General features: G+C 44.4%; 1 protein-coding gene across 6 annotated transcripts in view; it reads right to left on the bottom strand.

Moving 5' to 3' along the window:
• Positions 1 to 23151, bottom strand: part of OGDH (oxoglutarate dehydrogenase) — an 833675-nt gene that overhangs the window by 634071 nt on the left and 176453 nt on the right. For 3 of the 6 annotated variants that reach the window (XM_069214267.1, XM_069214268.1, XM_069214269.1), the window contains one exon: positions 3046 to 3148. In XM_069214267.1, the coding sequence (XP_069070368.1) occupies positions 3046 to 3148 (103 nt within the window). Of the gene's footprint in view, positions 1 to 3045; positions 3149 to 3274; positions 3369 to 23151 lie in introns of all 6 variants that reach the window. The other 3 variants (XM_069214270.1, XM_069214266.1, XM_069214271.1) reach the window with 1 other exon arrangement.

The following is a 23151-nucleotide window of genomic DNA, read 5'->3' as shown; positions in this document are numbered from 1 at the left end:
TATGTTGCAACAGCACATGTATCCCTACAGGTGTGGTGCATTGGGTCAGGGGTGGGTTTGAACATTTATGAAAAACCATTAATAAGAAAAAGTCCAGTATGACTGAAGGAGCACAAATTTAAAGAAAGGAACAAACTCGGCAATTCTTTAAGAAACTGTAAATCCTTTGCAGAGTTGTTCCCTGAAGGAAAAACTTTTACAGAAGGAGTTATGATTCATGAGCCAGCACAACAGTCGCCGTCTGCAAATGTAGAAACAATACACAGTGAAACCGCCGGAAAGTATTAGGCTTGGTGCTCCTCTGCGGGGGCACAGAACCCAATAATACTGGAAGGTTTTTAGGCCGCTCACTTATCCCCCATTTGAGTCGCCCGTGGGTCGGGGTTTTTGTGGTAGGATGGCGTTCCAAGGTTCTCATGCAGGGCAGGATGGCCTTAGTAGACAGAAACTGAAATTTAAGAACACTGCAGGCTGGCACAGTGACCCCCATTATAACATATTACCCCCAACTCCTGCTATGCAGTTCTACAAGGGAATCCAGTCTAAGATGGAGCTTTCACTCCTTTATACCATGTTAGTCATTCAATATTCTCCTGCTCTTAAGCCTCAGACATCAGTTTACATACTTGACATTCAAATATATATGAACAAAGGAACTGGTGACAGATCACTAAATTAAAGAGTTCTACCTTCCTAAGACGTGAGGGACGTTTTGTAAGGTTTCAGGACATACATTTGTCCCGAGTTCTAGTCTTCATACTAGTTCAAGCAGCTACTCCCCTCAAGTCCGCTTTCAAAGTATATTCCACTCCCACAAAGAGTGGAGGCGGTTAGTGTAAGTTACGACAGCCAAGAGTGGCATCTGTCACCTCCGTAACTCATCACAACTGTACTGTGATGGCTTCCCTAAAAAGGCTTTTCCGCATCCCTCTGACGTCACTGGAGATACTGCTAAACTTCATAAGCTTCATAGGACTAACAGAATCGCGCTGCGAGGTATACTGCTCTCTTCAAATTCCTAAAGCTAATACAATAATGTCCACCATTCTAGTTTTCATCTCTTGTGTTTACCAACTCTGTTGTATCATCTGTGGACTCACCTTGCATGCAACATTACAGCTCTGCCCCCAAACTGCTTATATGTGACCACCTCAAAAGGAATTTAGAACAACCTAAACGTGGAAGGACTGAGAGCACATGCATTTGTATTTTCCTAACCTTTCCAGAAGTGGACATTTTGGCAGTTCAAAACTGATACAGGAGTAGCAATGAAGTCTCCATCAATCTCTAAAGGTATTTGGCAGTATTACTAGTTTTCAGTATTGCACTATACACGCTCATACATCTTTTTCTTTACTAGCCTTCTAGTTTACATCTACTTTTCTAGTGGAATTCTGCAAGCACAACATAATTCCATTTAAGTTACATGACCTTAACGTAACTCAACTAAGAAGCATCCTTACCTGAACATTCATGGACTCTGCTTAGCCTAAGTCGCTCTGCAAGTGCAGTGGTTAATCATACATTTTCCTGTGATTTACGAGTCAGCACAAGACCAACACTGGGCGTCAACCCATGCACTGTACACACGTGCGCCACCAACACTAAAGGCAAGCACCTACCAGATGTCACTAGAAGCAGATTAGACGCAAATCGGACAGCCCCACACTACCCTCCCACATCATCTTCAGCTTCATGCAGAGGTAGCTCAGATGGTCTGCCAGAGAGGTGTTAGTGCAATTCAAGTGCTCTAACCTACATTAGGAGCATGCTGCTGAGTGAAGCGGTGAAACAATGTGCATTAACACTTAGGAGCCAGTTGTCAGCTAGTGGTACCCTTCACACTGTGCTTGAGGGTTGCAAGCGGTAGAGGTCGAGGTTAGGGCATAGTAAATTAGAGTCTGTGGCAGATTTCTACTAGCACGGATGGGTGTTGGGCAGCAATCCACCTGCTTGTCAGACAATGCCCCCAAACCCTTCGTCTCCATTCCACCACCCCGTCGTGTTAAACTATCCACAACAGTAACTCGTCTTAGTTAATAGTTATAAAAATAGCTTGAGCTACTGAGCTCAAAATCTGATCAATTGTCTTGAGGGTTGCATAGCTGTATCTGCTAAACATGAAAAACAGTGTTAACGGACTTTCTCTGGTTACTAATTTTTACTTCTGCCCTGCTCAGTAGATGCTGCAGGAGTCAAGGGGAGCTGGGCAGCCGTCACTCACCCTCATTACCAACAAGTTTCCAAGAACTGAGACTAGTGAAGGCAGAGCCTCGAGGATTGCCATGAGAAAACTAAACATTTATAATTATGTTTTCTGGGTATCAAGGTTTTGAGCACAGTAAAGTTAACTACCCCGAGGAAAGGAAGTATATAGACCCCTTCCAGAGTTAATGGGGGTCACGCCTTAGGATTATATGCCTTGCATGTTTCTCACTCCACTTTGTTGACAAAGGCTTCTCTGGATGTGTTGATTTCCAATTTTGTCAACAAATTGGAAAACGTCTGCATTTTTTAGTCTAGAACCCGCAAGAACATATTCGGTTTCCTTGCATCCAATTTGAACAAGACACCAGATGGAACAGCTTAAAAGCATGTTGGTGCAGCAGTGACCACCACTGTAGACTACACCTGAAAAAGCCAAGCCCACAGCTAAGCATAGGGGCAGCAGGAGATTGGAGATCACTTCAATCTAAAAATTGTCGGGAAGAAGAGGCATATGAAAATAATATTAAAAAATGGTTTGAAAGTCAATGTTTTGAAATACATGCCATGGGACATGCATACCATATAAAGGTGCCTAAAAGATCCCATTTCTATATTCCCTGAAACAGTACAATTAATTGTGAGTGGGCTTCGGTTCACAAGTCTGATTCACAAGGGAGTCGTACCCTGGCTAATGGATTCAGAGCAGCCAGTATTTACTGCGATAAAAAATGTGGACCCCTAACTTCGACCTCTCTAGGGTGACTGCCAGGTGCTGCAGGATTAACAGGGACGAAGGGAGTTGAAGCAGCACAAGACAGACAGCTCTCAAGCCCTCACCGAGTTTGTCAGAGGACGTAATAATGTCAGCTGGCACGCACGAGTCCAGATCGGCATCGAGAATCCCCAGGGGGTCCAACTGTGCCACATGGTGCCCTCGGATCTTCAAAAGCAGCCGAGGGGAGAAAAAGAGGCGCAACGAGGAGCAGGGAAAGAAAAACAGGGAAGGGGAGAAAAAAGTACAACATAAATAAACATTGCAAGCAAATATTAGCAAAACAACGCTCACCAACGTTTGGAGAACCAACAGTTACAGGTGCATCCTCAAAATTTACGCTATTAATGCCAAGAGGATCAAGCTTTGCAATGTGGTGGCCCCTGACCTAGAAGTAATAATAAACCAGTTATTACACACAAGAAAGCATTCACTTTTGCGAATCATCAGATTTTTGTGCATTTGTTTTTGCCATGATTCCTCTACCTGTAGGCCAGTGAAACATTATTTAGCATTCAAAGAAAGAGAAAGCGCCTCCAATTACTGTAATCCTACAACAGCCACTGTACCAGTTGCCTTCGTGAGGTAAATAAATCCAATTCGTTTCCCATCAATTTTCTGGGCTCAACTCTAAACTGTGCACTTTTATTGTAGAGTAGGATCATTATGGAGGACCTTTCTTGTGGCCTTACGTCTGCAACTACCTACAGTCATTTCAAGCAGGATCCCTCATGATGAAGCCAACATTTCCCCAGTCCTGTCAATTTCCCTCCTCACCGCCTACCAGATGGTGGGTAATGTGATGCCAAATATACAAAATCGAAACAAAATATTATTTTTGAAACTGATAACACAAATGTTCATATGCATAATAGGTTAGAAAACTGTTGTCTAGCAATAAGCCAAAGAATCGTACTTACTATAACCAACCGATGTGACCACACAAAAAGAGTGTTCGTTTCAGAGTAGCATCCTCCTAGGTTTTTTGTATACAGTGTATATGACAAATTGAAGCGCCGTTGCTATTCTCAGCTCTTGGCTAGACAGTGCATGCGCGGGCTTCAAGAAATGTGTTATGTTCAATCAGTGGGCTTAAACCTGCCCACAGGCTTACCATTTGCTTGCTCCATCGTCACTCATTGTTTGTTCCTTTCCCACCCATTTGTCCACAGCATGCATGAGCCATGTCTCTTCCTGTGTTTAGCCCTCCCCCAGAGCATGGACCAAGTACTTTTTTCCATCTACAGCTCTCTTTAAGAGCTACTTTTTTTTATGTTTGAGCACTCCACAAGAGTGCTTGTGTTTTCACTTGCTCCATAGCCTCTTTCCCCCTTCTATCCACCCCATCACAACCCCAGCCAGACTGGCCTCCCATCCAAACTCAGCTCGACTTATTTCAACTTTATTTGTTTCAGTGGTATGCTCATGTTTTTTTTTTGTTTAAACACTCTTCAGAGTGCATCTTTCCACTCCCCCCACCTCTCAAACCTGTAAGAACTTCTGCAATCATTCCTTTTTTGTTTTTTTTTGCATTTTAATATAGCGCGAACTCGACTGAGCACTTTACATGAGCATTAGTTCCATTATTTTAGACACTGAGAGCTAAAGTGACCTACCTGCCCAGAATCTTTGGGTGAGCCTCCCGACAGACCCTAACAAGACTACCCAGCTTAAAAGTTTGGAGCAGTAGCTCTTACAATACATCCTCTTCTTACCTATTGCTTAAAACAGCAGACTAATAGAAGTAACTAAGTTCTCACAACTTAACCCCTTCGCTGCTAGGCCTTTTCCCCCTCAGGTGCCAAGCCTTTTTTTGGCTATTTGGGGCAATTTGCGCTTAGGCCCTCATAACTTTTTGTCCACATAAGCTACCCACGCCAAATTTGCGTCCTTTTTTTTCCAACATCCTAGGGATTCTAGAGGTACCCAGACTTTGAGGGTTCCCCTGAAGGAGACCAAGAAATTAGACAAAATACAGTGAAAATGTTGTTTAAAAAACAAAATGGGAAAAAAGGGCTGCAGAAGAAGGCTTGTGGTTTTTTCCCGGAAGATGGCATCAACAAAGGGTTTGCGGTACTAAAATCACCAGCTTCCCAACTTTCAGGAACAGGCAGACTTGAATCAGAAAACCCAATTTTTCAACACAATTTTGACATTTTACTGGGACATACCCCATTTTTACGATTTTTTGTGCTTTCAGCCTCCTTCCAGTCAGTGACGGAAATGGGCGTGAAACCAATGCTGGATCCCAGAAACATTTCTGAAAAGTAGACAAAATTCTGAATTCAGCTAGGGGTAATTTGTGTAGATCCTACAAGGGTTTCCTACAGAAAATAACTGAAAAAAACAAATATTGAAATTGAGGTGAAAAAATCTGCAATTTTTATCTCAGTTTTACTGTAACTTTTTCCTGCAATGTCAGATTTTTTAAAGCAATATACCGTTACGTCTGCAGGACTCGTCTGGTTGTGGGGATATATAGGGCTTGTAGGTTCATCAAGAACTCTAGGTACCCAGAGCCAATATATGACCTGCACCCAGCAATTGGTTTTTATTCTATACCGGGTATACAGCAATTCATTTGCTGAAATATAAAGAGTAAAAAATAGCTATCAAGAAAACCTTTATATTTCCAAAATGGGCACAAGATAAGGTGTTGAGGAGCAGTGGTTATTTGCACATCTCTGAATTCCGGGGTGCCCATACTAGTATGTGAATTACAGGGCATTTCTCAAATAGATGTCTTTTTTACACACTCATATTTGGAAGGAAAAATGTAGAGAAAGACAAGGGGCAATAACACTTGTTTTGCTATTCTATTTCCCCCCAAGTATCCCGATAAAAATGATACCTCACTTGTGTGGGTAGGCCTAGCGCCCACAAAAGGAAATGGCCCAAAACACAACGCGGACATCATATTTTTTTTTTTTTTTTTTTTAACAGAAAACAGATGCGTTTTTTGCAAAGTGCCTACCTGTAGATTTTGGCCCCTAGCTCAGCCGGCACCTAGGGAAACCTACCAAACCTGTGCATTTTTTAAAACTAGAGACCTAGGGGAAACCAAGATGGGGTGACTTGTGGGGCTCTGACCAGGTTCTGTTACCCAGAATCCTTTGCAAACCTCATAATTTGGCCCAAAAAACACTTTTTCCTCTCATTTCGGTAACAGAAAGTTCTGGAATCGGAGAGGAGCCACAAATGTCCTTCCACCCAGCATTCCCTCAAGTCTCCCGCTAAAAATGGCACCTCACTTGTGTGGGTGGTCCTAGCACCCACGAAAGGAAATGGCCCAAAACACAACATCACATCACATTTTTTCACAGAAAACAGAGGTTTTTTTTGCAAAGTGCCTAACTGTGGATTTTGCCCTCTAGCTCAGCCGGCCCCAGGGGGGGGGCAGAAATGGCCTAAAATAAATTTGCCCCCCCAGGGGAGCGACCCTTGCCTAAGGGGTCGCTCCCCACCTCTAAAACAAAAAAGTAAACAAAAACAATACAAAAAAATATATATATCCCTGGTGCCTAGAGGTTTCTGCCCCCGGGGGGCAGAAAGGGCCTTAAAAAAAAAAATGCCCCCCCCCCAGGGGTCGCTCCCTTAGATCAGTTTCATAAAAATAAAAAAAATCCCTGGTGTCTAGTGGGCGTTTTGACAGACTGATTGCTTTCAATCCGGCTGCCAAAACGCAGAGAGAGACTTCAAAGGGAAGGAAATAACTTTCCTTCCCTTTGAAGCCTCTCTCTGCCTCCCCCACGTGATCGGAAGAGAAATGCAAAGCATCTCTCTTCCGATCGCGCTGGAAGCTAAGCTTCCAGCGCGATGGGGGATGCTCGGATTGTCAGCGTGCGCTGACGTCACACTAACGCTGACGTCATTACTAATGCACTTCAGTTGGATAGAAACATAGTTGTCTTCTAACATTAAACTCTTGCATGATAGCAAGTGTACATTGTCAAGGCTTACTCCAGTGAGAGCAGCAAGTTAGAAAATGCAGATTACAAATTCAAGTTCTTTATTTTGGGCGTTGAAAAGTACTTTATTAACAGGTAAGTAAATGGAACAGTTAAAAATTATTCTCACTAAAAAAATGTGCCTGAGACTTGTGGGGTCGAGGTACAACCCCAAATATTACTATTGCTCCCTAGATGTTGATGCCAACATTATTTTTCTGAAGTGCTAAGATCATTAGTTATAAATTGAAGTGGAAGGGCTTTAAAGGTGGACAAGTGATAAATGGGTTGGGGATGTCTCTTGACCCAATTTGATACCTGGTAAAAACCCAAGTACATGGTGGTGAAGTAAAAGAAGCCACCTCTAAAATGGTCTTGGTCAGAATTGAGTGCAGAAGCTGTTGGGCTATACTTTTGTGTTCAATCTCAACAAAAGTCTGAGTTTTAGGTGCTCCTGGTAGGCAATGTCTTGATAACCCAATTTATTGTAACTGGTGTCCAGCTGGAGACACTGCCCAGTCAGCTGGAGTCCCAGGGGCAGTGAAGGGCCTCAACTTTCTCTTTCGTTTTAATTGGACTGATACAAATAGTAGGTTATATCATTTAGTCTTTCAGTGGTGCTTTTACCTTGAAGTAGCCTGTATTGAGATTTTATTGGGGCTAAGATTTTTACAGTGGTGGGCTTACTCACTGCTGTCACTGGTTAAAACAGCTTCAGCTGGAAAATGGTCAGGTTAGCATTAGGCTGGATTACGGTTTCAACTAGTGATGTCCCTGAAACAGAAAAGTCTAGAAAGATAGTTCTGATGTTTTTGGAATCAAGATGACCCACTCCAGCCAACAGAAGCAGAGACCATGCTGAGGGTGTGAAGGCATACTGCTCTTGGTCTTTGCATCCTCTTGGGCAGCTGGTCTGTTGTAACCTCGTGGCTTTTAGGGAGGCACAAGTGAATGAGATAGAGAAAATAAAGACTTGAACATGGCAAAGGCTATAGGTGTCCTCCAGAATCAATGCAACAAAGTATTATTTCATAGACGGCAGCCATGCCATTCTGCTAAACTGGAACCGGGTACTACAGGGTGAATGTTCCAACAGCAGTATTCTCCCTCTCATGGGGACTAGGAGTCTGCTAGACATTCTTTAGGAACGTTTTGTGGCAACGGGAGGCGAAAGACCAAAGGTGCACAAGACAAACGCCTCTATGCCTGAACAATGACCATCCTCTCATTCCTCCAGGTCCCACCCCACCTCTGAATACCTGTTGGAGGGAGGTCTGGGGTTATACCTTGTTCACTGGGAGAAGTAACAGATAAAGGGGTATTGTCGTCCATCGCCCACAGGTATTGCGTTGGCTATATGGCATAAAACTCCCTGACCTTACGGAATAAAACATCTGATTGTTATTGCAAGCGGTGCACGCAGCGTACTCCCTACACTGATATCATCCCCTGAAATGGCCTCCGACATCCTTCATGGATTTGCAGCAGCCTCAAATCCTGATATTGCTTTTCACTTGTTATCTTGCTCGATGCACCTCCGTACGCGCGCACACAACTTATTATTTTTTTTTTTGTAAAGGTTTAAACGTGGATAATTAAAAAAAAAATAAGTGTCCTTGCCGGCCTAAACATGATTTAAAGATTTCCTGAAAATACAGTGCTCCCTGTTCTCGTGCCCAGGCTTGTTTATTTCTCTAGCTTTTGTCTAATTAAGCATAATGCTAAACGGGCTTTTTCGCAGCATGGAAACAATGATTCGTAACGTATAAAGCAACAATCTTTTCAAAGCGGGCTTAATAGTTTTATTAAAATGTGCTCGTAATTGCTCCTTAAAGCAGAGCACTCATTAATTTGGCTTATTTGAAGAGCAGCAGAGCACTATTGAGTTGAAAATGCTTTACAGTTGCATTTTAGGGTGAACTCTAAGAAGCGCTCCAAATATTAAAGGATGATTTTTTTTTTTTCTCTTTCAGTATTTTAAAACTATTTGCGCTTTTGCAGGCATAAGCATGCGAATAAGGTAGTCAGGTTGTGTGGTTAGGAGAGATTGGTTAGGAACAGCGTTACTGAGTTACTTAGCAGATGGCTGGGCTTCAATTTCAGATTGCAAAACCTTTTAAAAGCAAGCGTCGAACAAACCAGAAGGTCTTGGCAATCAGAGCTACTGGCATTGGCTGTCATTGTCTTTTTAGCCATGTTGACTGTGAAGTAAATTTACCCCTTTTCTTTAGCTGCACAGTTAAACTGGTCAATACGTTATAAGTACCTGCCACGTTTCAATAGAGGATAAACGTGGGGCATAGTTCTTCAGTGTCTAAAATACATGTTTAGGTGTTTGTGTCTGTGTCCTTTTTAAATGTAGCAACAAGTCCAAACTGTTTTGGTTTTCTTTTGGACCTCGACATGTATTCCCATAAACGTTTCGTGTTAAATGATTTAAATAAGGCTTTTTTATGAGGCACGTTTATTTTTTAATTAAAGTATTATGTAGTCATACTTAAATGATTCTCGACTCCAGACATGTATTACAATAAATACAATAATTTTACCTTGAGAACAGAATAACCCTCGTAGGACGTTAATGCGACAGTCCTCCTAATATCGATACAATACATATGAAACCTACGTACATATCGAAGTATAGTTCTAGAGACCATGTTCCATTTGTGTTAAGTATAATAATTGCTCTGTACAGAAATGAATTCGAGCAGTATGTAAGATTTCAATAAAAATGCGCGACCATATTATGCAAATGAATTATTAAACCAACCGTTCGTGTTTTAAACTAAAGTCTAAAATCGACAGACAGCCCGAATGCACAGAATACGGATGCCTTATGTTAATGTTTTATTTTTAAACTTACGGTGTTTGACTCTTAGGCATATTTATTTCTTGTTAATAATTAGAAAGTTAGTCGTAGTGACGGTAACGTGTTATTGCTACGTTTAACGAATCACGTGAAATGTGGATAATTTTTAGGGAAGGCTTCATCGTTACTGTTGTCTAGATCCCTTTTTCTGTTTTACTACTGGGATCTGTGGTCCAGCAATGCAAAATTAAAAGGACATTGGCTGGCATAAGCATTGGCAGACACCGAGGTGCAATCCCAATAGGAGAAAAGACGCACACAGTTCTCAGGAGCTTCCAAAATGTTTCTATGAGTGGGGAATACATTTCGCTCCACTGGCGGAGTTGGTGAAATTCTGGCCACTCCATGGTACACTTGTAATGTGGAGTACCGTCCAAATTCCAACAACTGTCACATGGAGGAGTTTTTTTTCCGCATGCGGCTCGCAATGGTAAACTGGGGCGCAAGAATTGGAATTCCCTAGGACGATTTTCAGGCAGTGAGGGCACCTGTTGAGAAAGCTGCTGCTCGAGTAGAAAATCTACTCGAGCAGCGGAAAAATCAACTTTAGCAGTAGAGTCTTTGGGTGCGCTGCCTGGTGCCATTCTCACTGATTTTCCAGCTCAGAATGAGCTCCGGGCACTAAAAAGCAGTGAGCCTTGCAGATTTCTGCCTGCGGAACACCATAGAATCTTGCAAAGTTTTCATGTAACGTTACAGTATTTCGCAAAGTGAAACTCTGCATGTTTCACCCACCCGTTAAGTTTACCCTCGTGAGCTGCCAGTGCATGACAGTGCATGACAGTTAAGATATTTAAAGCACTGGGATTTATGCAAGTTAAAAATAAGCTGTAAGTAGGTCATGACATAGGATCCATCCCACATGTAACGCACAGTAGATATTAGAATGAGATCCAAGCTTTGAATCTGGGTACTTGTGTTACATGAGGTTACCATGTGCCATGCCATAAAAGGGGTCAAGTTCGTTGATGTACCTACCTAATTTATATATTTAAGCATCTCACACCAGCACAGCACTGAAAGGCAAGTGATCTGTGGGAGGGTGCTGGTGGGTGGGTGGCTGAGGGGGGAGGCTTCCCTTACAAGTTCATAATACTATGCATTCTAGGGAGCCGAGTTCTAAACTGATAACTGGGTTAGATCTATTCCCAAGTAGCCACTCCCCTATGGTAACCTTGTATGGATCAGTAATGCAGGTGTAGATCTGGAAGTTCGAGTGCACCTTCAAATGCTGTCATGATGCATTTAGCGAAGGAGGCCCTCTAGGCTTTGCCTCCCCAAATATATTTTGTGACCATGATATTCACTTCTGAGGAAATGGCTTGTGGTGCTGGGGGTGTGGATAATTCTACAGGATATATAGTAAGCAAGAGTGCTCATTTTGTATAATGCAGTAAGAACCATCACGGAGAGGGGCAATTTGGACCACACTTCCATGTCCTTGTGGCAGGCCTGCATTACAGGGCTGAAGATGTGGCTTCCGGCTTTCTCCAGTTGCAGAGTGACTGCAACGATCAGGTACCTAAAGTGGTCATCATTAAGGGGGCTATGCCCTTTTGTCCTGTATCAGTATATAGGCAGGATTATGCCAGTTAGCCACTAGGGCAGATGCCTTCCCATAGATCCGTAGTATCTCCTGTAGCCTTGGTAATGAACTGTCTGGGTCCTGTATGAATAGCAGCAAGTCGTTTGTATAAAAGGGATATATTATCTTCCAATCTGTCAGACCAGCAGAACCCCACGAGTTGTGCAAATGCCAGAATCCATATAGCCAGTGGCTCTATTGCCAAGGCAAAGAGGAAGTGAGAGAGATGCCTCCCTGTCGGGTCCCTCTCATTTCAAATAAATCAGACAGCACCCCTACAATGCAAAAACGTAGGCCTAAAAGTGTGGACCAAAGTTTCATTCAGCGCGTCAACATTAAGAAAGGCCAATGAAGGATATCAAAAGCCTTCTCAAAATCAGTAAGGTAGAAGGGTGCCGCGCCGCATAGTTCCTTTCTTTTAGAGTGAGTAAGATGGACACCGTAAACGAAGTCTGGTTCCCGGGCTGCGCATGAAGCCATTCTGGTGGGTGGGGACCAGGATTCAGATATTTGAGGTAAGGTGATTAGCCAGAGCCCTTGTAAGTATTTTTAACTCCACGTTAATCTAGGATATTGGTCTGCAGGATGAGCAGCGATCTGGTGCTTTATGTGGTTTACTGGTGGCCATAAGTGTTGCTAATTGGACATCCCATGAGAAGGCCCAATCACTTGTCACCTCCTCATACATACTCTAGTAAGTTTGGTGCCAAAGAAGTGCATTTCTTTAGACACTCCAGAGGAATGCCATAGAGTCCTACGGATTTCTCGGATTGAGAGGCCCAACCTTCAAAGGTGACTGAGGTGTCCAATTCAGCACATTCCTACATTGAGAGAGCCGACACAGGTATATCAATTTTGGGACAAGAGTCCTCAATAGCCGGAAGAGGATAAGCTCCATACCATCGCCCATAATACTGGGAAAATGCTAAAGCAATCTAATTGGAGTCTCACCTCCTGGTTATTATTGGTACAAGCCAACGAGATTAATCTAGCCAAGGCCTCTCTTTGGCTAGCTAGTATATAGGCTTATCTGTTTTATTATCTTGTTTGTATGTACAGCACTGGGATAGTGGACAGGCTGATCGTGCTGGGTCTACGTTTTTGTTTCAGCTCTAGTTAAGCGAAGGATAATTGCTCCTCGGGGTTTGGGAGGGAATCAGATGTAGCACATTGTTGTAATTGAGGGAGTAACTCACCAAGTTGATCTACTGTTGCTATGCAGTTCTGTTCCACCTCCACTCAAGAAAAAGCACACCCAAGTATGACAGCAATGTAGGTGTCCCACATTGTAGTGTGGGAGTCAAAAGAGTCGATGTTTAGGTCAAAGTAATCAGCGGTGACCACTCTGAGACAATCCAAGTGTTTTGTGTCCCTCAGCCACCCCGCATCAACATCCCCTCGAGATCTGCTCCAAGGGACCTACTGTGAATTTCAACTGGGCATGGTCTGCTAGGCATCAAGCCTATGTAAGCTCTTAAATAATACCAGATGGACCTCCGGGAGGAATATGTAATCTCATCTGGAGGCATCTTTATACTGGGGTGAGAAGTATGTAAGCTGATTATCATCTGGGTGCTATCGCTCAATCGTAGGTGTTCAGCCCAAGCTGGGAGTGTCGTTGGGCAGGATTTAGTCATGGTCTGATGTACAATTGTATTGAAGTCTCCCCCTACAACTGCCAACCTGATTAGTACTGAAGTGGACAAGTAAGATTGTTTGGCGTTTGGATTTAAATAGGGTTGATATATACTCCATACCATCCAAAGGGTCCTGTCTACCGTTCCCTCTAGCACTAAATAGCACCCCAAGTCAGTTTATTTTTGGAAGTGACCAAGAGTGAAGACATGTAGAATTGCCACTACTCTGGATCTGCTGACTTATTCGGCATGGCTTACCCTATTGTAGCCACAACTGCCCAGAAAATTGCACTTTGTACCCAACAAGTGTTTCCCTAGTACCAGTAGATCTTCAGGCTTATGCTTTTTTACATATTGCAGGACGGCTCCCTATTTGTGTTTTTTCAGCAGCTCATTGACATTCCACATAATAATCCTATAGGTGTTGAAAGCTTATGTTTGCACCCCTCTTGCAAAGTGTACAGTTGCAGGTGCTTCTGCACTAAGAGCTTATCCTGTTTTGTGTAACTTAATTAGGCTCAGCAGAGCCAGTCCCAACTCCTGCCCACCCTATACTTCTGCAACTAAAGCACCTATCGCCCCAACTGCTTTCCTTAGAAACCAATAACTTTAAATTAAATAACGAGTAGGACTTGGCTTGGCTGCAAATTCCCCACCTCCCTATTCCTGTATTAAACTGCAATAGTGGTGGAACAGTATTGCTCTTAAAGTGTTCAAGTATGGAGTGGATAACACTCACACCCCTCATAAAGTTCGTTCATGGAGGGCAGGAAAGTCAACCATCCTCAAGCCCAGAAACCTGAGGAGATGAGGCCGTGTCGTGCCAAAGCTCCTTCAGCCTTTTAGCTCTGGGTAGCTTTTAAAGATTAGAATCATGGCTCTAGGACGCTGAGGAGTCATCTTTGACCCCGGCAGAATTCCTGCAAGGAGCTGACTTAGTCTGTCCTTCTGCGTCTCAGTTTAGGAGAAAGGATCATCCACCAGATTTGGGCACCACGATTAGCTTGTGGCCGCTTAGGCTGGGACCGTATCTGCCGCTCCTCTACCCACATCCAGATGCCCTCAGCTGTATCGTAGAAGTAGGTCTTGCCTTGGTGTATTGAGCCAGGCCCAGTACAAGAGCATATAAGTGACATGCACTGCCCTCATTGCAGCTTAAACTGCTGCAATAGTTTTTCGTTGTTGCTAAACTCTCGCAGTGTAATATGGAAGTCATGATTCCAGCAGATTGCAGAAAGATGTTGTGTTGGATCCAGGCTGCCCGAAGGATGGCATCTCTAGGATACAGAGATAGTTCAGCAGCTTTAGTACAACAGAGTTAAGGGGACGCAAGAGGGTGGTTTCTTGGTGAGTTCCGATTGCTCTCTCAATGATGAAGCACAAAGAAAAGTCCTCTGTTTGGACCAAGGATTTAGACCAGTCCAAGAAATAGGTTTCGGGGTGGTTCCCCCTCCAAATCTTTGGGGACCCCCACTAGGTAGGTCTTCAACTCACATTTCCAACTGCAGTGTAACCTCAGAGTTTCGCAAAGTCTGAGAAGGCGCAAGTCATCCTTCACTGAGGAAATTCTTGTTTCAACCTCAGGCGTATACTTCGCAATCTTGCAAAGGTTAGCTGTAGAAGTGAAATCCTAGACCATGCACCATCCATCCTGCCCTTCAACGCCTCTCTGGAATCTTGTATTGCTTGCGGGATTTTGGATCTGAATGTGGGCTCAGCCACATGATCCATTGCAGCCGCACTAGTGCTCCCACTCTGGGCTGTAGTCTGCCACCACCCCCCCCCCCCCCCGCCCAGCCTCACAAACCAGCCTACCTTCACCTCAAAGAAGCTTGTTGCCCAACCACTTTCACCATTCCATTGGTCAGGGTGGAGATCTTATATAAACTCCATGAAACCTTTGGGGCTTAAGAGGAGAGAGGCCGTTTATGGAAGGAGGATGTCAATGAAACAGGAGATGCCAGTGAGGAGCTGCCCCCTCCGAGCTCAATCCTCTGGACAACACCCACAGCTAACCCTCCAGGCCACCACAGGCAGCCTCAAGGGTGCCCCTAACGTTATCAGATAGCTAGTAATTAACGTAGGTGCAGCCCCTCCATTAACATTGTGCTCTAGGCATTTTGCTGTGGCCCACATCACTTCAATACCCACATAGGAGTACAACCAGCCAGCTACAGTGATTAAACCCCCTGCTAATCCCAAATCCAATGAAGGCATTTAGGTCTGGCTCCGGAAATCATTCTATGCAATTAAATAGCCCCCAGTTTGTTACTTCCTTCACACTGGGAGATTTCCAGCATCTAGTAATTGGGCCCGATAAATTAAACTGATTTTCCTAGTCTGGATTTTCCTTTTCCCAGCTGGCACCCTCAAATTGATGAAGTTATCCAACCACAGACAATGGTTTTAGATGAAGATCAGCGGTATGGCCTTTCTAATGCGTAGTGCTCTATATTTGCTGGATCATGTTAAGAATTTTAAGTAATTGAATGGAATCTCTGGCTTTCAATTCCTCTTGTGGATAATCTATCCGAAGATAGAAGTCTCTCACAATATGTAGATAGGCACAGGTGGAAAGAGTACAACTAATTCATTGAAAACAATCTGCCAGGAAATTGCCTGGACAATTGGGAGATTAATAAGTGAGTAAAATCAATACGAATAAAATACTTCACACCAATGAAAGAGTGAATTCACAGGATTCCATTTATTTAAAAACTGCTGTTATGTCGCTTTTAAATAACTTTTAGAAAAGGCTAACAACCCTCCACCCATGTTGTCAGGCGGTTCTGAAAAAGGCACCCTCACTGATCGCTTTTAACATAACAGTTGCAGACCTATCTGATAAACATGCCTCCGGTAGTAAAAGGACATCATGGCTATTTTGCTCAATGCGCTTATTGATTTCAATGAAGTGCTTTGGAAGGGAACAAGCATTTAAAGAAGCAAATTTAAGCCCATCGCTAGCCACATCAAGGGTCCCACGAGCAGGATGAGGTGAAGACCTCTGGTTCACGACGCCTGGGGATAAGCTGCAGATTAAGTTTAAAGAAACAGAAGTAAAGGTGTTAATATCCAACGGACCTGGGGTATTCTGTAAAACCATCAAGCCTTCACAGCAGAAGTGCATACGTCCAGCACGGTGGCTGGACCCTTGCCAAAGGCACAGATGGGAATGGAGCTAAACAGTGATGCTGGTATCCACAGATGCTCAGAATAGAAGCTCTCGGTCCAGTCTCTAATGAATAGAGCAACTGGCATGTTTATACAGATAAAATACCTAAACTTTAACCCCACTTTGATCCCTCAGATATCTACCCCAGTCAACTAAACTGACAATGGTAAAAGGAATTCAGCCTCTAAAAATATACTATGAGCACACAAACTGTCTATTCAAGTTCTCATTTTTTAACACACTAGCCTCCACATAAATAACTACAGTAAGTTGGTAGCATTAGCATTTTAAACTAGCATTTGCAATGCAATAGGTCTCGCATTTGCGAGAGTTAGAGCTACTGGCATGGTAAATGAACAAATGAACATTTCTTGCCACATAAATCTGTTAACCCTGCCGCATAATTTGGTCTTCTCTGCCACATAATTCCAGTGGTCCTGCATATAACTAAATAATTTTTAGTCATTTTTTTCTTCCCCTCGCTGATCTGCGCCAATGTCAGCGTCCCGCACAGAGTCCGAAGCTGCACTTGGGAAACAAAATGCAGCAAACTTTCGCATATTGCAGGAAGCGGCCGTGGAAACAAAGGAAGGACTTACAGGCATCACCGAGCCACATTAAAGAGAGGACTCGAGAGGGAGAGTCGGAAGGAGGGGAGAGGGTGTGGTGAAACGACCTGTGCTGCGGACCTTGGAGCTGGGGAACCAGGTTTGAGTCTCCGCGTCGGCTCTGCATGATTGTGCAAATCACCTAATCACCCTGTGCCTACCAAATTGAAAAGAAAAAAAAAAAAAAAAACATAACAGCTGACTTTTTAACCTCCATAGGTCTTCTACTGGTATGTTACAAGGCAAGTATTTGCCTTTAAACAATATGCTGTATGCTTGGTAAATGTGTTTAAACAGACCCTTGATTCTCGAACATCTTGGAAAAGATCAGCGAACATAACAGGGGAAAAACATTAAAGGTTATGAGTCGCATAATGCAGCAACTTGTTCCCCTCCCTCAGTTATTCCAGGGCAACTAAGAGTGTCTCCCTCCGAGCTTAACCCGTGTTTTTCCACAAACGTGTTCCCAGCTGTTAGCTGCATACGCTTTTCACTGCTGTAGCAGCACGCAGCCCCAACACAATTAGTTTGTAAATAAGTAAGCGCGATATAATAATGCAATTTTGTTGAAACGTAAAAACGGGGGCACTCAGGGAAACAAAAGGGGGGAAAGGGTTTAAGGGTGGGTGCACAGTGGGAGGGTGACTCAGTGAGGGAAACTGAGAAAAAAAACCTAACAAAATACTAATTGTCTTGGATAGATAATGTGTAATAACATTCACAGCTGCCAACGTTGGACCTTGGAAGCCGGGTTCGAGTCTCTGCGTGCGCTCTCCTGTGTTAAAAAAAACGTATAAAAACTTAGTTTCAACCCAAGGAGCAGATAACCGCTATCATGAATTAAAGTTTGTTTACGCTACATCGTTCGGCGCAGACAAGCCAAACGAGCTGAAACAAACCATTGGACACAGAGCAAAACACCAGCAATCCCTACTGTGAACACAAGCAGAATAAAATAGAAAAAAAAAAAAACACTGCACACAACATCCATTTGAGTGTATTATGTGGGGAGACGAGTAATTCAGACGTTCTTCATGGGCGGCAACACCACGACAAAAGGAGGGACATAAAAGCGAAAACCACCACACACAAGACAAGCCCTTTGAAAGCAACAAGTTACCAATCACAAAGGGCTGTAACTCAAACTGTACACAACAAGTCTTGAAGAGAGAACATGCATGCTGCCTAGGCTAGACCTAATAAAAGAGGTAAGAAAGAAAAATTCACACTTCAATAATGGCATGGGTGAGCGGTGGTGCCAACTACATAATGATGCCAGAATCCATGTACACTCAGAGCATAAGCTTACTGGTCAGCCTTTAAACTACAGCGGCAACCAATAAGTTGTAAAAGAACGGGAGCCAGATCTAAACTATGAGGTATATAGTAGTGATGGTGGCACCATAGGAATTACAGTTTAGAGGCATAGGACCAGCCTGTTTAATAGGAGAACCCTGCTTGGACTCGTGTTAGCAGGAGGTTTTATATAACTGTTTCACTGCAACCAAGTGGTATCCATGATGGGCATTGCCTGCATGATTGAAAAGATGTTGGTCTTCCAGTGTGCTGCCTTTGTCTGTGGTAGGCATGACAGGATCCGTTTCCCGAAACCAGTGATATCCAGTGAATGGGGAGAGGGGTCTCAACCCTTATGTAGGTTCTTCATGCTAGTGTGAAACCCATCAGCCACCCATCATATTCTGCTGCTGGCTTTTTATTTTTTTTGTTGCAAAGATCAATGAAAATTGGTACACTGGAACTTGAATTAACAAAAGCGATTCAAAAATTGTTCTGACCTTTGACTTTCTGCTACAGAGAATCTCAAAACGTAGGCACACAAAGCAGACAGTTCTTTAAATAAACTTGGAATTTTGACATTAGACAACTTTAGGTGGCCAAGTCTTCTCGCTCTGAAAACAAAGGCCGGATAAACACCACCCTGTAACCTTGTAACTTGTACACTGTGAGCATCGAGGAGATTCTGCAGCAGCCGAAACCGGTCACAGCGATCGCTTCTTTGCAGGGTCAGTCCCTACCACAGGGGGGCCAGCGTGGATTCCAAGAGACCCTTAGAAAGAATTGCCTGCCAGGTGGTGACAACTACGGCAGCCCTTCCTAGTCAAGAACCAAAACAAAGGCCAAGAACACAGCAAAGCAGTGTATGAGTTGTCAAGTTGCAAATAAGTAATTATGATCCTTTGCACCTTTGGTGTAAAGTCGGACCATATTTGTTGGGACCAACCATACTGATTCGAGAAAGTTTTTAACTGCTTTATACCCCTCGCAATTCAGGGCATATTAACCCTAGGTTCGAAATAGCAATATTGTTCCACTTTCTGGTCGGACCTCGTAAAACCAATTTATTTCCACCTAGTTCTCTGGGAGCCCCTGAGATTAGAAAATGTCAACCCTAACTGCTTATTGGATACAGGAGCCTCAGGTTTAGCACCTAAATGGGGACATCTTTTTGGATGCAGAAAAACTACATCGTAGCCCACAGAAAAACACAAAAATCAGGTCAATAAAATCAAATCAGGATTTATAGAGCACAACTACTCATTCAAAAGGATCGCAAGGTGCTGAAGGGGTTTATCCTCTGTGCTACAATTGAAGAGCCAGGTTTTAAGGTCCGTCCTGAATTGAGGTAACGATCGTGACTGCCTGAGGTCCAGGGGTAGGGTGGTCCAGCTCTTTGCCGGTTGGTAGGCAAAGGATCTTCCTCCAGCCAAGGTGTTCTGTACACGGGGTATTGTGGCTTGAGTCTGTTGAGCGGACAGGTCTGGTGGTGGAATAGAAGGTGATGCAGTGGTTGAGGTAGGTGAGTACTAGGTCATGGAGGGCCTTGTATGTGTGGACAAGGAGTTTGAAGTGGATTCTTTTCTCGACAGGAAGCCAGTGGAGTTCTCTTAGGTGACTGGTGATGTGTTTGCGGCAGATGATGTCCAGGATGAGTCTGGCAGAGGCGTTTTGGATGTGCTGTAGTTTCCTCCGGTTATTCTGGGTGGTGCCGGCATAGAGGGTGTAACCATAGTCGCGTCTGCTGGTAACTAGGGCAAGGGTTAAAGTTCTGCGGCAGTTCTTTCTGATCCATTTGTACACCATCCGGAGAAGTCAGAGTGTGTAAAAACAGGAGGTTGCGACTGAGTTGACTTGGAGGGTCATGGTGGGCTATGAATCCAGGATGAAAGAGGTTGCCTGCGTGGGTTGTTGGGGTGGGGAGGGTGCAGAGATTGGGTGGCCACCAGGAGTCGTCCCAGACTGATTGGAGGGTCCTAAGATGAGGATCTGTCGTGTCAGAGTTGAGCTTGAGGCAGAAGTCCTCCTTCCAGGTGGCAACGGCTTCCATTCCCATTGTGGAAGTTCTTGGCAGTTATAGTGGTTTTGGTCAGTGAGATGATCACCTGGGTGTCGTTGGCATAGGAGACTATGTTCAGCCCATGGTTCCTGACGATGGAAGCAAGCGGGGCCATGTAGATGTTGACGAGTGCAGGGCTCATGGAGGAGCCCTGTGTAACTCTGCAGCTGATCTCCGTAGGTTCTGACAGGTAAGGAGGGAGCCCGACTGTGTTCTGCCGGACAAGGAAGGAGCATATCCAATGTAGGGCTTTTCCACAGATGACAGCTGCGTGGAGTCTGGAGCAGAGGGTGTGGTGCGAAACCTTGTCAAAAGCAGCCAACAGGTCCAGCAGGATGAGGGCTGCTGTATGGCAGCCGTCGAGCAGCAAGTGGATGCCATCTGTGGCAACGAGGAGGGCAGTCTCCATGCTGTGGTTGCTCCTGAAACCTGATTGGGAGATGTCCAGGATGTTGTCCTCAATATGCCTATGGAGCTGTGCGTTGATTGCCTTTTCGATGAATCTTGGATGGGAAAAGCAGCAGAGAGAATCGGGTGGTAGATCTTGAGGATCTAGGGCTCACCCGTGGGTTTCTTCAGGAGCGGGCAGATCTCAGCGTGATTTTAATCCTTGGAAGGTAGCTATATCTATGAAACAGTTGAGGGTGTGGCAGAGCTCTGGTGCAATGGAGGAGTTGGCTCTGTTGAAAATGTGGTGAGAACAGGGGTACGTAGGGGATGTTCAAAATGCCACAGCACACCCCATATATTCTTGTAGTCCATTCAGACATGCTGAGCCTTAGATAGTTACACTTCACCGTTCAGGAATCTTTTATTTTTCCATGGTTGAGGAAAATAAAAAAGGAGCTGCTAGTCCCATGCAACAGCAAACACGTGTTTCGTCAAATTGACTTTCTCAAGGCAGAGAATGTATGTCTCATGTTAACCAATGTGCTGTAATGCACGCTTATCCACAACGTAGGAAACAAACTCTGGAACCAGACTTCTCATGGTCGCATATACTTCTTGATTTGAAATACGCACTATGTTTGGGACAATCCCGCTACACGTTTACTACTATATATACACACACATCATCTATGGGACTTCACAGCACACTGCATAACATGAGACATACATTCTTTGCCTTGAGAAAGTAGAAAGGTGGAGCTGCTCAGAGGAGAACGAGCAGACGCTGACCAGGAGGTCAGAGGAGTCCCCCTCTTTGTGCAGCATCTGCCATTAAGAAGGTAAGGGTGGTGGGAGGGTCCTGTCCGCTGGGAAGCGGGAGGGTGGGAAATCGCATGGAGGGGGGCAGGGCCAACACCAGCAGGGAAACAGAGCAGAGGGAGTGAAATGCTGAAAGAGACAAGAAAAAGAAAAAAGAAAAATAAAGAGGACAGAAAATAAGCAAAAGTAAAGGTGACAGCAAGATACTTGCACACAGATGGCCACTAGGCCACCAGGGTTGAGGCGGAGGCGTGAGCCTGCAAGAGGAGGTGGGCCTCGAACGAAAAAGTCAGACAGGCTCTCAGTTTGAATGCTGCAGAGGCAGCAGCAACAGGTGGCAATGCGCAGAGGACATTGAGCGGACGCTAACCAGGAGGTCAGAGGAGTTGCCCTCTCAGTGCGCAATGGCAGCCATTAAGAAGAGGATGGAGGGTCCAGTCAGCTGGGAGGTGGGAGGGCGGGAAATAGCTTCAAAGGGAGAGGGCAGGGCAGCAGCTGCAGGGTAACGAAGCACTGGAGAGTGAAAGGCTGAAAGGAAAGAGACAAGAACGAAAACATAATAGAAAAAGAAGAAAAAAAAAGATTACAGAAAATAAGCAAAAGTAAAAGGTGACAGCAAGATACTTACACACAGATGGCCAACTAGGCCACCATGGATGAGGCGCAGGCGGGAGCCTGCGGGTGTAGGTGGGCCTCGAACTGAAAGTCAGGCAGGCTCTCAGTTCAAAAGCAGCAGATGCAACAAGTGGAGCAGCACAGAGGAAAGCGGGCAAACTGACCAGGAGATACTTAAAATGTGCTGTGCCCCCACATATGCACCGGTTACCAGACTCGACCATAAAGTGAAAGGGACGCAAGCATTTGGCACCCTACCCTTAAATATATTCAAATGGATTTTTTTTTTTTTTTTTTTTTAAATCAAGGGATTTTTGCTACTGTGCTCTAGAAACTCAGAAGCTGGGTCTGCATCCACTGAGCTGTCCAATGTGAACCCAGAGCAGGAGACCACTAAACAAATGTGTATGCATCAAGTTTGCAATTATTGTATTTCTGTCTACCACCTCTGTCGACAAATGCACAGGTAGTAAACATTGTGGCAAAATGGACATAGTAACCCAAGCCATACTAAACAAACTGCAAGAGAATAAACAATGAAAATGTTCTATAAAAAAATAAAAAAAAGTAACATGTAGTGGCAATCTATGCTTGAAGGAAGTGGGCTGTATAATGTAATTGGGGTCTGCACGAGTTAACGTGTGCCCTTGCTATTTTTGCAAACGGGTAGCATACCACACTGGCAAAATGCAACAGTGCTGCCACCACAAGGCAGATCGACATTCTGAACAACAATCTATAATGAGATGGTAACTGTTGCTGCCAATACATTTATCAGATTTGCTAGCCAGGTCTTCCTTGGGATTCACCTTGAAGATATCTATCCTCAGAAGTGTTCCTAGAAATGTCAGATGGGGAATCAAAGATACACGTATTAATATGGAGCAATGTCCAAATTCACAAAACTTGAACCTTATCCCCTTCTGTGCCGCGGACGTAATGGTTACGTCCTGCGGCACAGTGCTACTGTGCAGAGGACTTAACCATTACGTCCTCGGCACGGAGCCCGGAGGGAGCGCTAGCGGTTAGCCCCCACCCCCTCAAGGCGGGGATGAGAGGGGAAGACCTTCCCCTTACCACAAGCCCCCCCCCCCGTAGTGACGTCAGCGTAGTGCTTCCAGTGCGATCACAGGAGAAACAGGTTAAGTTTCTCCTCCGGCGGGTGGGGGGT

This window comes from Pleurodeles waltl, chromosome 11 (assembly GCF_031143425.1).
Source record: "Pleurodeles waltl isolate 20211129_DDA chromosome 11, aPleWal1.hap1.20221129, whole genome shotgun sequence".
Lineage (NCBI taxonomy): Eukaryota > Metazoa > Chordata > Amphibia > Caudata > Salamandridae > Pleurodeles > Pleurodeles waltl.
Note: the sequence above shows the minus strand (reverse complement) of the source record. Positions and strands in the feature narration are given on the sequence as shown.